The 25,458-nt window shown below is 37.0% G+C and overlaps 1 protein-coding gene across 1 annotated transcript in view; it reads left to right on the top strand.

Moving 5' to 3' along the window:
* Positions 1 to 18,881, top strand: part of Trhr (thyrotropin releasing hormone receptor) — a 34,721-nt gene extending 15,840 nt beyond the window's left edge. Inside the window, exon 3 of the mRNA XM_047526513.1 lies at positions 18,474 to 18,881. Within this exon, the coding sequence (XP_047382469.1) occupies positions 18,474 to 18,881 (408 nt within the window). The remainder of the gene's footprint in view (positions 1 to 18,473) is intronic.
* The last annotated feature ends 6,577 nt before the right edge of the window (positions 18,882 to 25,458 follow it).

Here is a 25,458-nt window from a genome sequence, read left to right as displayed (position 1 = left end):
TCTGCAGGAACTGTGCCTGATTGACTGAGTCATCTGCAGAGCCACACGGTGTCTTGCACATGGAAGTATATGTGTAATAAATGTGTGTCATTAAGTAAAAGGATAAAAAAAAATTTTAAAAAAGCATGAATACAAGAGGGAAAGAGATAAGGATGATCCTGGTTGCAGATCAATGCTAGATTATGGATCAGAAAGTGGTGAGTTCTTACCAAATGGTAAAATGGAAAGTCATAGATGGAGAACATTGAGGATGATGGCAGAAAGAGGGGACCTGGGAGAGGCCCAAGTGTTCATCGTGGGAAGTGGGAGAAGGAGGTGATGGATACAAAGATAACAGGCTTAATTAAGTCTCATTCCTGTTTAGAAAAAAATGAAATGATGAGGTAGCAAATGATAGGTGATCTGAACTTCTTAGTGATATCTAAACACTTCTCGGTGGGTCTGTTCTGGGACTCATTCCTAGTAAACCATATTCAGGTGAACAATTTAATTGACCAAAAACTAGCTGGCATTGTCCCCAAGGTCATTTCCTTTCTGCTGCAGCGAGTGACACATCCACATCAAGCAGAATTTCACATGCAGCGCTTCCTTCCCCTTCACTGAGGCAAGGATCTTCGGAGAGAGGTCCAGACTGGAAGAGATTGGATGTATTACAACAAGGTGATTTTTTTTTTTTTTAATTTGCTGAAAAGTTCAGTCTGAAGACCTCACTTCAAATCAATAGAAGCTCTGTGCCTCAATAAAACTTACTCAAAAACATTGTGAGCAGGACCATCTCATGGACAATAATTCTTATTTGCAATTTTGAGCCAGGTCCCTCCTTTATCAGCATTCCCAGATGACATGTCGGATGTGCACAATCTGTTTTTCCTTCCACTCCAATACCTTGGTTCTTTCCACTTTATCTTTGGAGAATTCTGGAAGTACACTTAGAAGCAATTAGTCTTGGGGAAAAAGCAGCACACTCCATTTGCCCACCGTTCTTGACTTCACTTTGCTATTGACTTTACCTCAAAGGGACGTGTCATCATGGGGTACAGATTCTTTTAATAAACAGGGATCAACACGCTCAAGAGTGCTTGACACCTCCTACGTAAGCAAGTTTGTTGGTTTCTTTGTGCTTCACCAAGACCTTTGAGAGCACTAAAGGCAAAAGGCAGAAAGATGTTCTCTCTCCATGCACTGTTCTCACTTCTGCATCACAGGGATGTTTGTTTATTCCTGAGGGGAGCTCTCCAATCTCAAAGAGTCTCTGTCAGTCACTCAAAAGTCAATGCAGACCCGAAATTCAGCAGGTGGAAAACTGCCGTTATTGACTGTGGCTTTTAAGCTAATGAACAACAGTCTCTGTTGCTAGATCCTCCTCAATTCCACCCATGTCCTCAGAATCATTAAACAAAAGACGTTATTAAATCACATTGTTCCCATTGTTTAAAAGAGACAAATATCCACATATATGCATGCCACAAAGAGAGAAAGCAATCTTGATCCCCTTTTTATATTATTTTTTAAAAAACATAAACTTCTGGGCTGTGACATAATAAATTATTTCAAATAACTTTGAGTGGTCATTAAGAAAGTCGTGTTAATATAAAGGAAGGTCCACTAATTTTTGCAACTGATACCTGAATGCAAGCCCACTGTTAGATAATTCTGCTGTCTTTTAATGAGTTATTGGAAAAAGCTTTTATCATTAGAATCCTATTCATTTGGCAAGGTCACCTTTCTGCCTCAGCTAAAGTGACCCAACATGATCTCCAAATTTAAGGCTAGAGAGTCAAGTTATTTTCTAACAGTGAGAAATGTAAAGTATTCTCTAAGAATAAGAAGTTATACTCCACTTATGTATGATGTGTCAAAATGCATTCTATTATCATGTATAACTAATTATAACAAATTTTAAAAACACCAATAATTTGTCACAAGGACAACTTGAAGAATGATGATTAGCAAGCATAAAATTCGGGAAACTTTTCCCTAAAGAGAAATAGAAATAGAAGTATCTTCATTCAGAAATAAAACTTTCTGGAAAACTATTCCTTCAGAGCGTTGGGGAAAATGCTGTATGCAAAAAGCCTTTGGAACAAGTAGCCATCTCCTTGTGTCATAACTAGCCAATATGTCACATGTTTGCCATGTATCATGAAGAGATGATCACTTTATATCTTTATAATGTATTATGCATTTGTTATCAATATTTATTTCAACCCAAAACCAGTGAGACACAGGACCTTTTCCAACCTCAGTAGCAGAGTCACAAATTCTAAAGATGCAGCCAACAGTGCAGACTCTCTAGAGCATGGTGACTCTTGAAAATGCCCCCAAATATTTCTTACAACCCTTCTCAAAACCTTCTCACTCGAGCTCAAGAATCATAGTGTAAACATTCTAGCTTAGATTCTTCAGTTAATATTATGCACCAGATCATTCAGATGATCTTCTAGTGATGCGACCTGGAAAAAAGTCTGTCCCATTTGCATAGACTCCAGTCTGGATTAACTTTCATGATAGGTAATATTATTCAGCCCTTACTATGTGCCAGGCAGGGTGCTAAAGAATTTTCACACATCATCTCATTTACATCTAAGACACAGGCATAATTCTCCTCTCAGTTTGAAAGCTGAGGGGTCTGAGATTTGACAACATTGAGCTCAAAGTCACTCATTCAAAAAAAAAAAAAACTGAAAAGCAAAAGAATCTAATCCCAGTCTCTAATTTGAAGTCTCTGACAGCAACATTATATTCTACATCCTCACGCACTTGCCCTCAGTACTAATATCTCAGAGATAGTGTAGAGAATGGGCTATATCTGCCCACGAAAAAGGAAACTTTTTCTTCTATAGATGACAATTAAATTCATTCTTTTTTTCCACAAAAATGTGTTGAAACCTGCTTGAATGTTGCAGGCAGTGCTTTAGGGCTCGGGAAACAGCAATGAACAAATAAGACAAAGATCTCTGTGCCCTGGAGCTAATACTCTAAGAGGAAGGAAGGAAGGGGAAAGGGAATCAAGAAATGAATGCACATATTGCATTGAATTGTAGCACATAAGATCATGGAGAAAAAACAGGGCAAGGAGGGGGATAAGGAGATGTTGAAGTGGGAGAGGTATCTTTTTAAATAGGGCAGTTAGAGATATTAAATGGCCTGTTTTCAAAGTGTGATGGTATTTTGATTCTATATCAAAACTATATCAAATCAAGCATTGGCAAATGTCATTTATAAATTAATGCTTGAAATGCCACCATTTTTCTCATTGAGGCAATGCTAAAATACTAGGTTGACCTACAAAGGTCATTTGACTTTTATGCACAGGAAGTATATCCTTAATGATATTATTCACTTATATTTCATAAACTTTTTCTAACACTCATTTTAAAAGAAAATGCATTCTGTGTTCTAATTCAGAACTGACATATTCTCAGGGGTGGGATAAGTTCCATTAGGTAGGTCAGCAAGCAAGAAAAGTTTGTGATATGTTCCCTTACCTAAATATTATGTTAGCTATCTTTATTTTTAAAAGAAAAGAGTATGACAATCTCTATTCAGTCCTCACCTGAGAACTTTTTAGGAAGAGAGAGGATGAGACACTCTTCCAATTGATTCAAATACCAATTTACCATTCGTGAGTGGTATATGAGTTCCTTCATTTATAAAATGGAGATGACAGTACCTTTCTCACAACACAACAGTCAAAATGAATAATGACAGTTTCTATTTTTAGTTTCAAAAATAACTTTCAATTCTCTGGAATTCACTGTGTTCTGAGTGCTGGCATGAGCCCTTATGTCACTGCATTTATCCACACACAACCCTATGAAATAGGTAAAATTTATGTCCCCATTTTGCAGAAGGAAGCACTGTGACTTGGAAATGGTAACGGCCCCAGGTCTAACAACCACTAAGTGCTGCAGCCTGGACAACAGACCCAAGTGGCTGCTAGGGAAAAGGAAAGGCTTTTCCACTGGATGTGAAGAGTGTGAAAGAGAAGCTGAGGGAGCAATTTCCGCAGGACCAGGAGGCCACCTGCTCTAACAGTAGATGGGCCCTCTCCTAGTGCCTCCGGTGCTGGCTTCTTCACGACTTCTGATTTCATCATTCTTAAAGGTCCTCATCTTCTAGAAGAGTAGACTCCAAGATTTTTAAAAGCACAGTGCTACCATGATATTTTTCAGGTATCAGTGAAACGGTAATGCTAACAACGATTTTGTCACGAGAGAAATCAAATTTTAAATCAAAATTTTGGTCCAAGAGTTGAGAACCACAAATATTTGGTTCATATTTCTCACAGATTCATTGACAGTTAGATAGAGGACTCAAAAAAATAACCATAAATCACAGTAGTAGTTTGAAATAGGTCATATGTCACTGTTCTGATTTATTAATTGTTCCATTGGTTGACAAATGATGACTGCCAACCGAATGCAGCTCCACTGCTTGTTTTTCTAAATAAAGTGTTGACAGAACTTAAACAGCCATGTCCATATATTTACATGTTGACTGTGGCTGCTTACTCACCACAATGGCAGACTTGTTTAGTATGATGTGACTGAATGTCACAGAGGCTTAAATATTTACTACCAGGCCCTTTACAGCAAAAGTGTGTTGACTCCTGAACTATTCCTGTTTAAGAGTTTATTTGTGAAAATATAAGCCTAGTACAGGTACAGGTGCATGACAAGTACTCAATAAGTAAATGACAAAAACATATTAAATAAATAAATAACCCAAAAGGCAAATGCCAAGCTTATTACAAGCAGCCTAAATTAGTAACTAATACAGCCCTTCCTTCATCTTAATTCTATATCCCCTAAAGAAAATGCTTTGCCCATTATGTTTGAGAATCCTTGACTTCAACAGGCTCTAAAAGACAAATTTATAAACTAAAGATGCAGAATGACATCGAGAGAAATAACTTGCTACAAAGAAAAGCCACAAATGATTGAATGTGACAGCAGGCAGATAAGACAGAACAAAAATACCTGTCAGAATGAGATTTGTACCTTTTGGGAACAAATCCCGTTTCACTTTGGTATTTATTAATATAGTATCAATCAACATCTAGTAACGGGAAATGAACTCAGTATAAATCATATTGAGTTAGAATCTCCTTGGCTATTTAATTTCCCTAAGTTCTGTATAACAATATAGCCAACTTTTTTTTTTTAATTTTTACAGAATAACAGACTGTCCCTCAGAAAACATGGTCTTTGCCAAAATTTACCTGATCTAGCATGTGTCTTTTTGAGAATGAATCTTCACACATCGATTTTAATTTTTAACTGCAAGCTTTTATCTTTTTTAAGGCTAAACCCTATTTTAAGGGCTATAGATAAAAACATGTACTAAACGTTACTCCTGCCATCAAGATCTTACATAACAGAAAAGAAAGAAGACATTAATGACATTTGTAATTCGGGCTGGAAGCATTAGTAGACCGCTGGGACTCCGAGGTGTCAGCAGTTCTTAGAAGGGCACTGGTGGATGATTTCCTCATTCATTCATTCATTCATTAACTTCCTGAATATCTATTGCTCCTATCATATGCCAGACCCTCACTTTGCTCCTTCTAGGCGGAGTAGTATAGAGACCGCCAAGGAGTCATCACGCTAGTGGAGAAAGGGACAACGCACAGGTAGAGAAGTCAAGGAGCAGGAACTCTCCAGATTGTGATTCTGAGTACAGGTGGAATAAAGAGGGAGACAGGAGGGAGAATAGCCCAGGGAAGGATCAGTACCCCACCTCGCTCAAGAAATATTAACTTATTTGGACACCCCTCCTCTCTTTTAATCTATAAACATGAAGAAAATTCTAGCCCCCAAATACTAAAAAGATTAAATACCTTAATAAGGTCCCTGGTGCTATGGTTAAGATATATTAAGGGTTCTAAAAAGTATTATTATTATCAGAAAGTGTTGCATTATTTGATTACATCCTCCACATTTCCCCAACGGTGAGAAATCTCCCCACCCGAAATTACACAAAACTAATTATCATTTATTAAGGACCACACTCTATACCGGTACTTTGCAGAAATTTCCTCACTTATTTTTCACACCTACTCATGCTTCACAGATGAGGTTTAGAAGAATGAAATGTCTTGCCTGATTTCATACAGACAGGAAGCAGCAGAACTAGCATTAGAAGGCACGCGTGTCTGCCTTCAGAGCTTCAATCACTGACCAGTACCGCAAAGTAGGCGAGATCATATCATTCATACTAATAATTTGTGTTGAAGGGTTGACATCACAGCCAGTGCCAGCAAGTGCTGATTTGCCTCATACACTTTGTAGAGGCCAGGGGTTTTCTAGAAGCAGATAAGGCAAAGAAGTTTCATTCTACCTGTTAGATCCACACAGCGATAAAGCTGTCACTCCTTACTGAGGAGGCAGATTTCAAGACAGGATGAAGAACAGACTAGCCCCTCATCTTAGAAAGGTGTACCACATGTTAAAATGTGTTTTCTTGTTCCGCTTGCAGTTAATCCTCATGCACATTTTCTCACATATTAAATGCAGAACCCTCTGGAGAATAATGGGTAATAAAGGTGAAACATAAAACCAAGAGTTTTGATTTTGAATAACATTTGTAGCTCATCAAAAAGCTACAGTCAGTGAAAAAGATTGAATTTTTGGTTTGTTGAAGGAAAGAAGCATACCTCCCTCCACTTGGCTGTCTCTAGGAGTTCTTTCAGGACAGCTAAGAAATTAGGTCTGTAACTCCAGACAGGCCCAAGCCATGGTACAAGCTGTCTCTCCTGGGAGAGACACAGGTGCTGAAGGAGTTGGAAGCTTCCCAGTTAGTCTCAGTTCCTCCATAAGGGCCTTTGTCCAAAAGTGTTAGAAGCAAGACAACTAAATGCCCACAGAACACTTGACACACTGAGAGTTTTACTTCTAGTTAGGAATCACCATCACCATCTTCCTCTCCATCATTCATATTTTACATTTTAAAATACCCTCTCTGATTTCTCAGATCCCACGGTGCTAGCAGCTGGGAGCTGTATCTCAGTCTGCAGTGTCACCCTTACCAGAACTCATAGCTAGAGAAGCACAGGGGAGAGAAGGGGTTAGGAAATATCACCCTCAAAAAGGATCAGTATCTTCAGAGAATTGTTACAGTTAGTAGCCAGAGTCCCAGCTCAGAGCCTACCAAGTTTGGAATTTCTAAGGTCTGGTTCCAAACAGAAAAATGACCAGGAGCAGTAGTAACCATGCCCTAGAGAGCAAAAGTAAGAAACTAAAGCCAGATGTATTACAGGAGGCTTTTCCTCATGCTTGGCTACTTACCAGTAATTCACCTGGAAGACAGAAGACTTAGAAAAGGCTAAATGGAGAACCCAACCCACAGCAGACAAACTGTGCCATTCTTTCGGCATGACTCATAACAAATTCAGAATGACATTTTATTTTTTGAAATTCACATGTTATTGTAATTTGAATCCTAGTTCTGCCAGCTGAGTTTTTCCTTTCTCAGCATGTTTCCAAATATCCACCTCCTGTGAACAAGAAAACATCTAAGCAACAGGAGAGAAGCCAGCCTTTCATCATGCTGAATTATCAGACTCTATAATCGATACTGTAGCCTCCACACTATAATAGTTGCCAATATTGCAGCAAGTTTTACCTCCAATCCTGGAGGCTGACTGCAAATGTTACTTAGCTCTAAGCTATTGCCCACTATTAGCAGAAAAACCCTGAAATCAAAAACGTTTTAAAAATATGTTCCAGCAGGACTTAATTTCATAGTGTGTATAGGAATATCTTTGTAAGGAGCTATCAGCATAAACCCTGTATGGACATTCGCAATAGTTTCCATTGTCCCTGTTCCCCTCCCACAGACAGCCTCTGCCAATTCCAAACTTTAAGCCCCAGTTTTGCTTTAGGTTTTGCAAGCATCAGGAAAAGTATTTCCTCCCCAAAGTCAAGGTATTTGGCAAAGAGCAAAAGAAAATATTCAAGTCAAATACACATGTCTTTATAAGATGGTTTTCAATCGTTAGCATATGAACTTTCTGACATCAGTCTTATCCTCTGGAAAATGCAGGAAAAGTAGGACTTTTATGAAGAAAATGCCAAACACTTTGCCTGGTATGTGGTCAATATTTCATATGTCATAATTCTCTTCCTCCCTTCCATCTGCTAATTCAAGTTACTGAATTAAAATACCTTCAATTTCCATCCTGGTTTTTTCCTTTCTAGATTGCAACATGTTAAAAAAATATTGTATTATTCCCATCAACATACATTTTCAAAGTTTCTCAGAAAGCAAGGCTTATAATCACTTGAGGTGTCTTTTACACTGAGAAATCTTGGTATGTCAGCACTGAACCCCAATTCCACTCGTGGGGGGTCAGTTCAAAATTCCATCACTTTTCCCCATTCTTTGTATGTTTTTTATCTCCAACTTCATTTTTGAAAGAGAGTACAGACTTACAAGTTTCATCCTATATCAGACTTGAGTGCAGAGGTCTGCCTTTGCCCAAAGAAGTAACTTCACACTTGTATAGATGTGCTTAGTTGTTTTGTTGAAGAACTGAGGGTGTCACAGAGGGTCACATCATGTACTGTGTAGCAATGTCACCAACTTGTGACCTTGCATGTAGGTCCCCTGGGATACAGAGTCCCCTCAAATGTTCCTCTTGAGAAAAAGCCCTGCCTGCTTTCCTCAGCACTCTCTAGAATTGGGGAGGGGGGAGCAAGTAGCTTTTTCCATTTCCCTATGTGCACCCACACTTATAATTTCATACTTTAAGAATCCTGTATCGCCACTGTTCCCCTTAAGCCTACTTCTTCAAGCATTACCCAATGCAACCAATGTTTCTCTACTGTGAATCTCTGCTAATATTTTCATGTAATTTTTAATCAGAGTAGAGCCCAGAAAACACTTTGAATTTCTTGCCAGAACATCTATTCTGAATGGGACATTCTGATTTAGTAATGACAGGTGGAGACCAGAACTCATGCATTAGTATCCCTAGATGGCTTCTTGTCAAGAAATCCATAAGTAATGCACAGGAAAGAGTCTGTCCGTCCATGACCTCTCCACCATGAATCACCACCGGGCTTTTATTCACTTTTATTGTACTTTAACTGACTTTGAGTTGATTCCAAGCCCCTTTCTGGCCCCATCATTCAAAATTTAAACCCCACTGCAAGATAGGAAGTGCCCCACATTGAATACAGCTGACTTTTAAAAACTGAATGTCCAGACATAAGTCAAAACAAAGCAGAGCAATCTGCAAGAAGAAATTCCCAGAGCCCCCAATCAGTAGGAAAGCTTGGCTAAATTCAGATTTATTTAATTATCAAGTCAAGTTTATCTTTCAACAGGCTCAAATTAATACAACAGAGTGCAAAAGGCCATTGATCACTTTGCTGAGGGCTATTTAAGAGCAAAATATCCCTAGTCACAGAATGCTTTTGTTAATATGGGGAAAGCCAGAGAACACAGACAGAATCCAAACACAGAATGTATTGTTACCCTTTAAAGGATGACATTAGACTATTAAGGTCTGTTTCATATTCATTAACCCAAAAATGTTTCCAAAAGGAAGTGCAGTCTGAAGATGAGAATATTCCAGGCAGAGGAAATGCAAGAACTGCAGCACTTTGCTGATTTAAAGAATCCTCAACCACACATAGTTCTACAATTACATCTTAATATTTGACAAAAATAAGTATTTACTTAATATAATGCAACTGTGCATTGAGCACTTACTTTGTGGTAGGCTTATGTACTAAAGACTCCTCCCAAGTGTTTGTACATCAGAGATGCCACAGAAGTTTGGTATTGATTTATTTAGTTCATGAAGCCAAAAACAGCTTTGGCATTATACAGTGTGGGATCCAAAATTGATGTTGAGTCTATTCAAAAATTAAAATAACCTGCTTTGATGCCCTTGAGAAGCACTTTGTACACAAGGGGCAAATAATCTTTAAATACAAGTTTAATGATGTGGTCGTCACCTCCTGTTACATGAATTTACTTTCTGAGCACACATGTAGCTTTCCCACTATTTGAGATTGCCTGGAAATTTAGATAAGGTTCAGATATAAGCCGTGTATCCTGCCCAGTGTCCTCAGAGAAAGAAATGGACTATGAAACCGAGGTGCTGGATGCAAATTCCAACTCTCTCTTCTGTGCCTACTAAGCTTTTTCACTCATCGTGGTAGAAGTACTCTACCACAGTCTTATCTCCACATGAAGAGAAACAGCAAGAGCACGTATCACACACAGAATTTTCTGAATCATATACAGAATCAAAATTCAGAGGTTCTTCTCAATCAGCACAAGAATTCCAACTAAATCACCTAGGGAACTAAGGCATGAATCAAAACCTTATGATTTCCTGGACAGACTAATAAGCTGACCTCTGGGAATTAATTAAAATGTCCCCAGTTTCCTTGTAACCAGAACCTAATAAAATGACTTGCTATTAATTGGACTATAGTCCAAGAAATAGAACTTTCCATTATTTCATTGGATTCTTTTTGCAATTTCAATTTTCTTGTTTGTTTATTTCCCCAGGAAATAAGGTGTGAAGGACTCCTAACTGCCCTGTTATGACAACTTTTCTTCCCCCTAATCAGTACTCTCTAAATGTAGTACTCCAATTTGAAGCAGGAAACACACAAGGGATTCCAAGTTTACCAATAATTCTTGGCAACAATATTGTCCCTTCCAAATAGTTTATAAATGATATTCACAGCAAGTGGAAGTCTTCAACTTATAAATATGTTGGTATCTATAATTATCGGTAAACAAACAAGACCTAGAGTCAAAAGTCCTTATTCCATAACTAGTTTTGCTGCTCATTATGATCTGTAAGGTCTATTTCTATGCTTCTCTGAGTTCAGCATCCATTTCCTTACCAATGGAATAGAAATGATAAGATTTGTCCGACAGATCTCAGTGGGACATGAGCACAAAACAGTTCAATGACGTGAAGTACTTTCTCTGTTAATTCCAAAAGAACTCAACAATTACCTGCTGTCCAAACCCCATTAGGGACTGGAGGGATTATGAGAAAGGTGGCATTTTGTCTTGCATTGTCTTGATCTCATAAATGTGGCAAAGAAAGAAAGGGAATATACTGAAAAATGAATTCCCTGTCTACACCTAAGGAGATGCAGATCCCACTATTTGTGCCCTGGATACTCTTCCCTATTCCAGAAAACAGTTCTTTCAATTGTCTTCTTTCTCTTTCTCCAGGATCATAAATGTCTGCCTCTATAAGTGTTCCCTATGCAAACAAAGAAGTTGTACTATTTTCCATCTTTGAAAACATAAATTTAACCAATACACTTTGTTCCCCTCTGGCAAGTCCTCCATTTCTTTGCTCCCCTTACCAACAAAATTTTCAAAAGATGTTTATAATGACCATCTTCACTTCTCTCATTCTTTCCTTAACACATTCCAAAAAGGTTTGCTTGACAAATAAAGTTTTTATTCTTATAAAGAAATAATAATTTCATCCCAAAATTCCCATTTCCTCTTATTCATGTTTTCTGTCTTATAATTTCCAGTTTTAAAGAAAAGTGTAAGAATGTATTCCAACTGTTTTTTTGTTTTGTTTTGTTTTGTTTTGTTTTATACTGTACCTTTCCTGAGCCCTCATATCACTGTAAAATCAGTTAGTACTTTTTACTAGGTATTTTAGTAATAATTTTCTCTCAAAATTTCTTCCAAGATTAAAGGAGTATTTAATATGCTTTGATACTTTCTTTCTTAAAAGGGAATATACAGGGGCTGGGGAGGTAGCTCAGTCGATAGAGTGCTTGCCTTGTAAGCACAAGGCCCTGGGTTCGATTCCCAGCACCCAAAAAAAAAAAAAAAAAAAAAAAAAAGGAATATACAAACTATACTCCTATGAAGTAAAACAAGGAGAAATAAAAACAATATAAATACATACATTCACAGAAAACTTGCACACAGATATTCATAGCAGTATTGTTCATTATGAGCAAAAAGTAGAAATAAATGCATAAATAAATGTGAATATAAACACTATGGTATATTATTCAGCTATAAAAATAAATAAGTACCAATGTGTGCTGCAATGTGCTTCACCTTATAAATATTATGCAAAGTGAAAGAAGTCAGGTAGATGTAAAAGACTGCATGATTACATTCATAGAAAATGTTCAGAATAGGCAAATTTATGGATGTGACATAGATTTATAGTTGCCTAGACCTGGGGGAGGTGGGGAAGTACTAATAGGTACTGAGTTTCTTTTTCAAGTAATGAAAATGCTCTAAAATTTGATTGTGATGATGATTTCTTAACTCTGAATATACTAAAACTTCTTGAATTATGCTTTATAAGTAGGTGAATCTAATTATTTATTAATTACATCTCAGTAAAGCAATATACGATAATATAACCAGTCGTAAGGCAAGCCCGAAGCGTGTATCCTTGTTACGCTGGGTTGAGAATGGCACCTCACTCCTGTGGACATCCTCCAAATTTCCACAGCCCCCCAATCTAACCAGCAGGAAAACATCAGTTATTCAAGTTGAGGTACTTTCTATAAAATAACTAAAACACACCTCAAAATTATCAAGGCAATCAAAACAAGAAAAGCTATACTGTCCCAGGCCAGAGGAACCTAAGTAGAAATGATAATTAAATACAATGTGGCATCTTTAGGAACCTTGGAATAGAAAAAAAAATTAGGGGAAAAAATTAATGAAAGCTCAATAAGGTATTGAGTTAACTTCATATAAAACTATCAACAGGTTCATTAATTGGTACAAACATGCCAATCTAAGGAAGAGATTAATAATAGAAGGGCTTCAGTGTGGGGCATATAAAAACTCTTCACATTATCTTTACAACATTTGAATAAACCTAACACTATTCTAAAAAAGGCAAAACACCAAAGTTGGTTAATAGTTTCAGAACTTGTAGTAAGAATCATAGTACTATGAATGGTGATAGTAGTAATACAAGATTCCTCCTCTGGCTAGAATAAAGGACACAAATTGTTTTTTCCACGGAGCACACACATAAAGAGTGGTACTTGTGACCACTTGAACTATAATCTTAACTTTAACAATAAGATAGAAATCTATTAAATTCACATTTTAAAACAATGAAATCTTAGAAACTTTATCTAGATGCTGAAGAAGGACTTAACCAAAATTCTCTTATGAGAACTGCCTGTCATTTATTTCATTGTTTAAATACAGTAAAGAATAAAAGATACATAGCAGTGCTTGACATCAAAATTGCCAGATGATCCTCACAAAGAAGATGACCCTTAGCCACAGTGGTCAAGGACAGAGGCCATCCTGCTAAGATCCACCTGGGCCCACTCTGCTCCTCTCAGTCATCTCTGCTGGCAATCTCTCTCTTTAAATGTCACTTTTGCATCAGTTGATTTTTTACAGTCTCCTTTGCTTGCTGACAGTGTACTCTGAACAAATGGCTGCCTGCTTCCACATTGACTACAATGGCTCCACGGAGCTAGCGTTTTCAGGACTCAGCACTCCACCCTGCAGCTGCAGTTCATTTGGCAGCAATGTCTCTCCTTCTGTCCTCATACTGGGGACCAGATACTCCACGTCACCTCATCGTATACAAATAACGTCTTTTGTCGTGGTTTTCAGAGCTTCCTAGGGATACAGCTCCACTTCTTTACATGTTCTGCATTTGGAACTTGCATGCTAAGTTATTTCACAGCCCCATGATATGCCCCACTAATAGTCACACACACCAAATCTCACCAGGGCCCTTTCTGCCTCTCTGTATCTTAAGATTTTGACAAGGGCCAGAAAGCCCTTGCTAACCGTACAAGTCCAAATCCAGATCAGGAGCTCTCATAACACCAAAACTTCCTGCTGTCTTGGCATTTGTCACACTGTATTGTAACCGCCCACTAAATTTAAGGTGCATGAAGGCATTTGCAATGTCCCTCTAGATCACTGCCGAGTCAAGAGCCAACACATTGGTACACACAGTAGAGATGCAAGTGAATAACTTAAAACAAATGGATAAATTCCTTCTCAATCAAAGGTCTGGGCATGTAGCTCAGTGGCAGAGCACTTGCTGAGCATGTGTAACACCCTGGGTTCCAACCCCAGTACCCCACCCCCAGAAAAGGCTTTGCCAGGCTTGGTGGCATGCCTGTAGTCAGCTATCCAGGAGTCTATGGAAGGAGTTTGAGACCAACCCAGGCAGCAATAGAGAGACCGCATCTCAAAAACACAAATCAAACTAAAATGAAACAGTGCAAAATGAAATTGTGCACATGCCTAAAATCCTGGCAGCTCAGGAGGCTGAGGCAGGAGGATCTTGAGTCCAGTGCTAACCTCAGCAACTTAGGGAAGGCACTGAGCAACTTAGTGAGACCCTTTCTCTAAATAAAATATTTTAAAAGGGCTGGGTTTGTAGCTCAGTGGTTAAGTGCCCCTGGTACAATCCCTGGTACCAAAAACTTGAATAAAATAAAATCTGTAAGATCATTTCCTCCCCTCCGCTCCACAATTTTGTCATGATGTTTCTAAAGACTTATAAGTCTTAGGGCAGAGGATGAAAAAATAATTGCCCAATTTCAAATCTACATTTTTATCACTTTATTTGGGATAAGAATAACAGCAGAAATAAACCACAGTGAAATTAATCAAGCATGAAAAACCATCGTCAGAATATTTCCTTTCTAGGTATTTGTTCTTATACTGAGAAAGGGCTGTTAAAATCTAAGTAGTAGATCTATTAAAACTTGTGAACATTTTAGAAAGTGATTAAACCCAATCAAAGATATTTGAAATAAACTAAGAAAGATTAGGGGTGGGTGTGAATATATTCACTATCATCTCACTGGAGACAAAGTTTCCTCTTAGTCTTAGATGCATCATTATATCTGCTTCACTTTAAACCTCCTTAAAATTCTTCTCTTTCAAACTAAAAGCTGAAAACTATTAAGGCTTTATTTTATTAATTACCTAACCTTCATTATAGAGGGATTTTTAATATTGAAAAATAAAACATTTTCCAGATTCTTCTAACAGTACATTGGGGTAGTAAAACCTAGAAAATGATCACGGTTACATGGTTTGAAATAATGCCTTCCATGCCTGAATTTATTTAACATTTTTGAGGTCTGTTTCATGTCACACGTTGTACTTAAATCCCTGAGAGCAGAGAAATTAATGTTTACCTCTGCCCTGAAGAAACTCATCATTTGTTGGAGAATTGAACAAATACAGATCATTGCGATGAAATGTGTTGTAGTGATGTCAAAGTATGCATGGGAGGCTACAGAAGCACATGGGAGACAGACTACTTGAGACAGTCTGTGCTTCTATAACACAATGAAAGTTGCTCCCTGTGTTGACATTAACTGAACAAAAGCAGGCAGGTGTTACATATGGATTCGATGTGTCACCAGACAGTTGTAAGGAAAAATGTAAAGCAGATGAAGTTCAACCTTCTTCCGAAATTTGGCAGCAATAAATGTGTTGGGTTTATGCTTAGAAGTTAAATGTTTTGATAACCCTAATAGGAACAACATGGTAGAAATTGCATTGTTGAAATGCAAAAACTGTTATGGGGAGGGTGAAGTATGAAGAAAAGGAGCATGACCTTTCACTTTGATAGACTTGGGTTTGAATAACTGTCCTGTCACTACTGCACACGTGCACATAAACTCTCTAAACTTCAACTGTCTAAACTTCTTCATACGCAAAATTAAGCTAATATTAATTTACCCAGAAAGTTATTATAAACATTGAATAAATGCTATTCATATAGTCCTTATCAGATTCCTGGGTCATCCATAAAGCATTCAAATGGGACAATAGCAGTCTAATTGTAAATCAAAGTAGGGATTCCAATGTAGGCTCCCTGGTTCCTGGCAGGGAGCAAAGTAATGACCCCATGACGGAGAACCTGGAGTACTAGACAGGTGATAAAGACAGGACTGTGGGTGATGCTAGGATTGTGGTGATGATGACAAGGAGGTGATGGTTACCATCACCTCCAAAGTTCAGAATGTTTGTCACTGAATGGAGTCTTGGATTTCCTAGGACCAACTAAAATACTCACACCAATCTTAAAAGTCTGCTTAGGAAAAGTCAGGTTCCAGTTAGCCTTCAACCTGAGTGGACACTTCCAAACTCAAAAAGAACTCACAATCTCTGGAATGTTGAACCTGGTGTTAAGTGAATCGATTTAAAAATCACATCTTCCCAGTGAAGGCTTTTTTTATCCCTGTTGTAAAATGTAGACAGTGAGTGGGATGGAATGGGATGGCCTGGGATACATTCTTGGAAAGCAGAAAGAGTTTGAAGACAATGAGAAAGTGACCTTGTAAGCAGAGCAGACACTGTAACTTGAGAGTAGATGGATAGCTCACCAGTATCATTGCAGGGAAGTAGTAGTAGGAGAAAGAGTGGTGCAAAAAGAGATGAAGGCTGTGTGTCCATAGATGAGAAGTCTGAAAGCAAATTCCATTTGGAGAACTGAGGAAGGAAAAAAGCTATTACTATAGATCAAGGAAGAAGAGCAGTCAGAGGGTAGCATTGTTCCACAATGCAAAACTCAAAAGGATTTCCTAGCTGGGGTGCAAGAGGAATGGTCATGTGCCTGACAGAGCCCAGGAACAGATGACTCAGAATGCTGGGGGAGCAAGTCAAGCACCTAGCACAGGGAACCGTGGTTCTATTACCAGGTTTACATATGAGGGTGGGAAGCGAGGAGATATTAATGGCAGAGTAGATGTCTAGATGCAAAATGTTTATTTCTACACTAAGAAATTTTAAAATCCATAAGGGCAGAATAATCCCCCTCAATGCCAGAGCAAGTAGGTAGGGACTTTGTTGCAGTAGCTGAGATGTTAAAAGCAAAGAGGGAGGAAAAGTCAATTCATTCTATTTTGATAGTTTTCGAATTCAGAACATCCAGGAAATTGGGCCTGAGGAAAGTGAAATCTTTCAAACTCTGTGAGAGATTGAAAGTAATTGAAAAATTATTTTTAGATGTATAAATTGTTGCTTTTAAGGAAAAGCAACCAAAGATGATTAGTAGCATAATTTTCATGCATCTCATGTAGATGAAATATTATGATCTCTTTATATTTTCATTTATTAAAGTGTAACATTTTCATTGTGCTTTATAGTTTCAAAGTCCCATCACATTCATTATTTCATTATATTCCTCAAAAGCCTTCTGAAGTAAATGAAACCATATGATTAGGCATATATGCCAATATACAAATTAATACACAGATTAATGACTTAGGGTATTAAAACCACTTGTAGAGTCAAATCCAGATAATCTAACTCTAAGTACAAGCTAATCCCCAACATCTTACTGAGAACTGAGGTAAGAGAAGAATCTGCTAAATTTTGTCTTTTGATAATCTTGTCCCTGGTGACCTTGGATATTAACCTCCTTCTAACTATCATCCCACCTCTTATACTTTGCTTGTACTTGGTGGTGGTAGTGTAGGGGACAGGGGGTCAGCTATAGATACAATTCCAGAGTCTCCCTCTGTCCTTCACCTCTCTATAACCTGAAAGAAATCTGAGCAACAATGGGAGCAAAAGCTTGGGATTCAGGCTGATGTGGATCCCAGCTCCAGTTCTATGACTCCACAGCTTTCACCAAGGAAGTTATTAGACTGTTTTGTATCATAAAAAATGGTGGCCACAATTACTGTGGAGGGTAATTAAGCTTTCCAAATGTGATAACAAATATAAAACGTCTAGCACAGTGTTTGGCACATAGTAGACATTTAATGACCATTGCATTTTTGCCTTATTTTTTTCACACTATTATGTAACCTCATTTGACTTAGGAAGGAAATATTAACTACATTTTGCAGATGAGCTATAAGAAAGATAATTTCTTAGGACCACACATAAGGCAAGAAAAGAAGCATTGGAACCTCTGTCTCCTAAGGCTTGTCACTGACACTTTCAGTGCCCTGCGCTAATGTCCTCTTAGCCTGACTCTAATTCCAGCCAGTGCTATAGTGGATGGTCCTGTATGCAGACAACATCCCACTTCAGGCATCCCCTATTCCATGTCTCTCCTCTTTTCTGCCTCAAGTTTCTCTCTCAAGTCCCCAAGAGTTCCCAAGCAGGAGAGTCACGGAAGTAAGGAGAGTTTCAAATCCTTGTGGGTACCTTTCAAGAAATGGGAGCAGACTGACAGTGGATACATGCCCGAGACTCTCTTCTTTCAGACACAGGATCCACTCTGAAATGCACTGAGTTACATGGGCTGCAGGTTCCACCAGAGTAAGCCATCTCAATAGCATTCCCTATTTTTGCTTTTCCTTCTCTGTCACATTTTTCCTACATCCTCAACCCTGCTTTCTGGATTCACCTCCTGAATAAATGACCTATACCTAAGTCCTCACCTCAGGCTTCATCTTGGGGAACAAAGGCTTGGGTAGGGAGAGAGAGCAATTCTGCTTTGCTTTCATTGGTGTTTGTGCTGCATTTTCTCTTTTTCTCCACAGGTTACCAAGATGCTGGCAGTGGTTGTAATTCTGTTTGCCCTTTTATGGATGCCCTACAGGACTCTCGTGGTTGTCAACTCATTTCTCTCCAGTCCTTTCCAAGAAAATTGGTTCTTGCTCTTTTGCAGAATTTGCATTTATCTCAACAGTGCCATCAACCCAGTGATTTACAACCTCATGTCCCAGAAATTTCGTGCAGCCTTCAGAAAGCTCTGCAACTGCAAGCAGAAGTCAATAGAAAAGCCTGCTAACTACAGTGTGGCCCTAAATTACAGTGTCATCAAGGAGTCAGATCACTTCAGCACAGAGCTTGATGACATCACTGTCACTGACACTTACTTATCTGCTACAAAAGTGTCTTTTGATGACACCTGCTTGGCTTCGGAGGTAACATTTAGCCAAAGTTGATTGATGAATTAGAAGAAAATAGATCACAAAGTAAATGAAAATCTGTGCACACAAAAGAGAGGAAACAGCCTGTGCTCAGATATGAAGAGAGAGCAGATAGCCTTTCCACTGCTCTCTCAAGTCCTGTCCCTAGACACTTTAACCCTTGAGAATGATTCAGATTTTTCTTCTTACAAAACTAGTATCCCACCAAAATGGGGCAGATGTGTGAAATAGCTAAATGGGGAAAACTGAGAGTATAGCCCCTTACATTTAATTTGGAAATTCAATTTTGAGGAGTTATAAAGTTTCAATAAAATCCAGACATCCCTTTAAATTATACATAATTATGTTACCAAATGTGAGCCCTCCAAATTATTTATACACTTGGTAATTTGACAACACACAGATTTTTAAATATTTTCATTAGGCATTTCATTTTAACAAAGGACAGTGCTATTTCATGAATATCTGAAACAATAGGGTAAAACAGGGAAAAACATTTATTTATTGAATAAAACTGATATTTTGAACCAACATGTTGACTATATTAAAAATATTGTCACAATTATAAAATTTGGAAATAATTTTTATATCTTACAGAATAAGATAATCGTTTAACTTGAATGTAAATTAAGCCTCGAAGAACCTAAAATTATAAATTGAGAAGATTTATGGATTTGATTTGGAGATGAATCCAGTTCTTATCAACTCTTTAATGCTCCTAAATGATGTATGGGGCAGGAGCAATATCCACATTAAATAGCTGTGAAAATACAAACTAACATATAATTAATACTGACACATAACAGCCAACACAAGACCAAGTATTTAAAGTAAGGTTTCCCAGGCTGGGGATACAGCTCAGTTGGTAGAGTGCTTGCCTTGCAAGCATAAGGCCTGGGTTCAATACCCAGTACTATAAAAATAAAATAAGGTTTTAACTTTTTCCCTGAAACTTTTAAGGAAGAAAATCCTTCGTGGACATTCTTGTGTATAAACTGCTGGGGCATGTCAAGTGAATTCTTCTAACTGAATCAAGCTTAAAAGTCTAAAACATTCTCAAAGGCATAGTTGTTATTCCAAGTCAGCCAAAATCTGGCTATTACACTTCAAGACAAGGACTCCCACTGAGCATTGTAGTCTATGGATTTTAACTTGTCTGAAATTGTCTTTCCTTCCTGTTTGCTTGTCATTCATAGGTTCTTTTAATTTTTTTTAAATTCTAGTGACATTCTGTTTATAGATTCTAAATCAAAGCAATGTGAAAGTCTGTTGGCTTTATTTTTAATTGTGTTAAAACTGATATCATCCTATTATCAGTATCTTTATAATTTTGACTTAGACATTCCAGGGTTTATTAGGAGTGTATGTGAATCTTCCCAGGACATTTGTCAGCCTTGCTTTAATCCCTTTTAAATGACTGGCTTACTGAGATTTGGTCAATCAGCATCTCCAACTGTATAAACTACCTGTGGTGATGGTTCAGTAATCACTGATTTTTTAATAAATGGATCAAAAGTACTTTTAAGCACCCCATAGATTAACATCTTCACTCTCTAGCCTATACTCTATGTCATGGAATGTTTTCTGGAACCTAATTGCTAATGATGACTATCTGTCTCCGCCTTCTGTGTTAAACTACTGCTTCATGGAGAGTCTGTCGTCCAGAACCTCATTCCAGAATATGCTTCTGAAACTTGGCCTCATCTACTTCAGGAAGACAGTCTTATCCTATCACTGTATCAGTAAACAAATGCAAACAAAGATTTATAGAAAGTGCCCTAAAATCTGTCTGCATGACACTGAACAATCTACTTTAACTGAATTTTCATCCTGGATTAAATATTAATCTTGAAATCATATAAATAGAACACTAACCCAATCCCAAATCATACAAGTACATATGCAACTACATATAAATACATACATGTGTGTGCATAAATTTTTTAACAAAGGGGATTGGAATAGAGTAGATTTTTTCATTAGGGAAAAGAACCAACATCATTGAACATCTATGTCTTAAGCATGCTGGTAGGTACTTAATCAATATTATCTTCATCACAGTATCACTATAACTGTGATTTCTCCAATGATAAGACCAGGAATCAGGCATCCAAGTTGCTTTTCCTAAATTGTATAGCTACTAAGGAAGACAATGGAGAAAATATTTTTTCTTTTTATAGCTGACATAATAATTAAATTCTTATGACCTGATGGCCTAATTACACATACACATATACATATATATTATAGAAAGAGAGAGAGAGAGAGAATATCTTTGAAGAAAGATAATATCAGATGTTGGAAAAGATATGACTAGTTTTACATGATATAACGAACATAATATACTCCTCTGATCTTTGGAAATTTAATATATGGGCTCATATTTTCCATTTTAATTTTTAAAAAGTTATTCACAATCTATTAGTTTAATATTACAAGGGAAGTTTAAGAGAACAAAGTTCATGTTGTTTGATCTCTAAAGCAAATGCCATTATAACAGTAAATGTTCCTGCATTTAATAGCATTGGATTTACACAGAAGAGATATAACTTTCTAAGTTATTCTGTATCATACTAAACTAAATCACAAAATGTTTCCATAAATAATCAAAACTTAATATACTGTCACATGAAAAAGAAAGTGGTAAATTAAAAACTGTTGGTGAAATGAAGTAATGTTATTAAGAGACTCCCTTAATATAATTCCTTCCAACTTTATTAATTAATCATTGAGTAACTTTCGTTAGATCTTCCACCTGAAGTTCATGAATATGGACACAGGTCATGAAAAGGGCAAGTGAAATTCCCTCTTAGAACTTCTTCATCAGTATTTTGAGTATATTTCTGAAGTTTAACATGCAACCCAAATAGTTCTCAAAGTCAAGGATAAATAGAAAAAGTCCAAACAACTAGTGAAGTCACAAGAAACAGTAGTTATAAAAGCCTAGTATAGTGTAACGGTCTTAAGTCTAAGTCTGGAATTGTAAGATTTTCAGACTATGTTGGAATAATAAGGACCATGTTTTGGTAAATGTGGGCTTACACAGGCTGGGTCTGCTCTTAAAAAATGAAAGAGTTATGTCATTCTAAAGTTTGTTAAATCCGTAAACATGATAGAAGAGAAAAACATTAACTTTTTAGAGGAAAAGATTTTAAATAGGTAACCCATGATGCTACAAATTTTATAAATATATTCAACATTATTTTTGCCTCTCGACTGCAGCTAACAAAGGGATTGGAATATTTGTGTATGAAATAAGTAAACTAGACATGAATAACTGAGCAATCAGGATCAAGGAGTCAGTTCCAAGTTCAAATAAAATTGTTGTAAAATGTTTGGAATCATTTGTTCCCTTGTGAGAAAGGGTACCATCATGAAAATCTTCAGCAATTTATTTTCTATTTCTCTAGTTATCTACACTAAATAACCATCAAAACCACGACATGACTGAGCAAATTTGTTGTCAGGCTAATACACCAGAGGAAATCTTACAGAGCTCTGTAGCGATGGCTATTTTTTTTCTCTTCTTCCCCTCCCCATCAAACTCTTCTCCCTCCATGAGCATCACTTTCCTCAGAGCAGGAAGATTCATCCAACTTCATTCAAGACTAAAACTGGACATGAAATATCTTAAGTAAAACTCTAAGTGTTCTTCAGATATATTTATACATGAGGAAATGTTGTTCTATGAAAGTTAATTTTCCTAAATCACTTTTAAATTATGGAAAAAACTGATACTTCTAAAAGTTCTATTTAACTATGTCCTCACTTACATGGTAGGACTCATAGGTAGAGTTGAGCTGCTTAATATGACTTTTTTTAATCACAAACTATGTATAGATTTTGCATTTTAGAGGTTTCAGTCAGAAACCAGCAACAGAACACTCAATAGATGCGAAACTGGGGAAGGAATCTACTGAAGAAAACAAAAGGTTCTTCCCTTCCTTACGGAGCTCACAATCCAACAAGAGAAACAAGACCCATGTGACACCACCTCAAGATGTAACTGTTACTTCTAGTTAGAATATGAGTTGGAAATACCAGAAATACACTTTTTTTTTTTTTTTTTTTTGCAGTGCTGGGGATTGAACCCAGGGCCTTGTGCTTGCAAGGCAAGCACTCTACCAACTGAGCTATCTCCCCACCCCTGGGGATACATTTTAAAGAAGCAATTATTAGTAGTGTATTTGGCAATGTCTTAAGATGACATTATATAAAGATTATTTACACATTCTGATTCTATTTTATAAGCCAGAATTAGGAAAATCAGCCATTTTAATTTTTAACTTCACTGACCACTCTAATAAGAGCCTATATATTTTCCTTGTATGTTTGGCCTATAAGTTATGATCTCAAATTACTCAGGACCTGGTCTCATTATAAGAGTTGTATTTTGGGGAAAAGTTCTGTCACTGAGATGACAAAATAACTCAGACTACCGACATTATCAGCACCAAAAGGACTTTGCTGATATACACTAAATCTAAATGATTCTGATTTTAATAATCAAATAATCTCTTTTGACAAAAGTGATCATGAATGTTTTTACACAATATTGTCAGACCTGTTGATATTCTTCCACGCCAAGCACATTTATGGTACATCCAAAGAAGTTGATTAATTCACATTTTGGAAATTATATCTTGAAAAACATTTTAAAAGGTTGGATGAAGTAGTACAGTAAAGATAGCACATTGTCCAGAACCTTCAAAGCTGAATATAGAAAGAAAACAGGAGCATTTTAATGGCCAATAAGCAGCAAATCTACATAATGACTGCCTACAAGTCCTCACGGAGGAACATCTGGGTCAAACCCACACTACAGACTCTCAACTGGAATAATGAAAATGCAAGCACTTTGAAAATTATAAAAGTTAAAAGGATGAGATAAACAATAGAATCAGCTAGAGCTCCTACAATCCTATGAGTGATTATTTCATTCTTCAAAGAAGAATGGCCTTAATTCTTGTGCATGTAGCTACTCTCTGCCAAAAAAAGAGCATGAACTCCCTGAAAAAGAGCTGATATTGACAGAGAAGTACCCTTTTCAGGAAGAAAAAAAAAAAATAGATGCAATATGACAGTAAAGTAAGACTCCACCTGACTAAACATCTATATGTGGAAGTCTAAAAATACTCCATACTCCTGAAACAGCCCAAAGATGCCCTAGTAAGAAAATGGAGTATTTACTCCCTAGCCAGAAATCATAAACCACTCCTGCTTTGATATACAGAATTAGCTGGGAGGACATCTTAAAACGTTCCTATTTTCCTCCCTGCCACTAGAGTTTCACTTACTCAGTGATTTTGAGGCCTATCGTACTCTGAGCACACTCCAAAAACCTCTGGTTTCTGGGCCCCCATGTGGAACTTCCAAGGCTCTTAGTCATCCCAAAATTTATAAGAAAACTCCATGAGGGCAAGTCTGTTTCATCTTGAATTCTACAAATCATCTAAAGTTGGATTATGTCCCTAAGATTCTGTTAAATGAATAGATAATCAACGAATTACAAAGAAATGCCCAGTTTGCCCATAGATTTATCCTCATGTCAAAATAACTTGTTTGATTTGTTTTTATTTCTTTAAATAGTTCTACTGTCTCAGTGAAATGCACTGCCTTGCATGCCAGATGATGGTCAGAATAATCCCTTATGTATATCATGTGAGACAATATCAACAGCACTCTCATTTCCATAACCTAATTTAATAATGAGAAATAAAGGAGAGTAAAACTTTGCCTCTTCAAGATCAGTATTTAGGGAGAGCAATACTGACACAGAGTCATACAATAAAATAGAATACAAAGAATCCGAATATTGGAAGACAAACTCTGTGATTTCAGACTACAAACAACAGAATTCTTCAGAGGGAAGGAGGCTTCTGGGGGCAGCTGGAGTAGCTAAGGAAACTTGTAGAGAAACTAGGGTCTTCTTAAAAGATAAATTGATTTAGATAAAGAAAAGACAATCCATGTAAGAGAAATAAGACTAATGAGGGCAGGGAGACACAAATAAATCATGTTCAATGCAAGTTCAATTCAGCAGGGATGGACTAAGGCAGGCAATTAGTTGAAAGGAAAAGTAAAAGAAGGAAAGGAACTACCGTACTTGTATTTGGTGAGAAAATAGTCACCCATGCCCAAGAGTAGAAAGTAGAAATGTATATAAGTAAGCTATGTTGATGTCCTGAACTTTGTGAATTTCATTTATTATCTATAGAAAAGATAGTATGCTATTTGTCTTATAAGTGTTAAATTCTAAAATATTCTTATAGTTCTAGTTTTCCAAGTGTAAAAATGCATATATATCTTTTTCTATAGTATATTGTTATCATATATTGAAAAATATTTACATATGTGTATATTGTTCAGAGGTCCTTGGCAACTCTGAAATTATCCAATTATGCCAAATATAGAGATCAGAGCTAGCTCAGGGACCTAGGTCCTTTGTGAATCCAAACTTCAACAATAAACATGAAACTGAAAAATATATATAGTGTTAGCTTCAGATTACTATGACAACATTGACCTGCATGTTGCTTATGATATGCCTCTGAATATCTTGACTTCCTTCTACCAGTTTCAGAAAGTTGTG

This window comes from Sciurus carolinensis, chromosome 1, assembly GCF_902686445.1.
Source record: "Sciurus carolinensis chromosome 1, mSciCar1.2, whole genome shotgun sequence".
NCBI classification, from domain to species: domain Eukaryota; kingdom Metazoa; phylum Chordata; class Mammalia; order Rodentia; family Sciuridae; genus Sciurus; species Sciurus carolinensis.
This window is presented reverse-complemented; position numbering and strand designations above follow the sequence as displayed.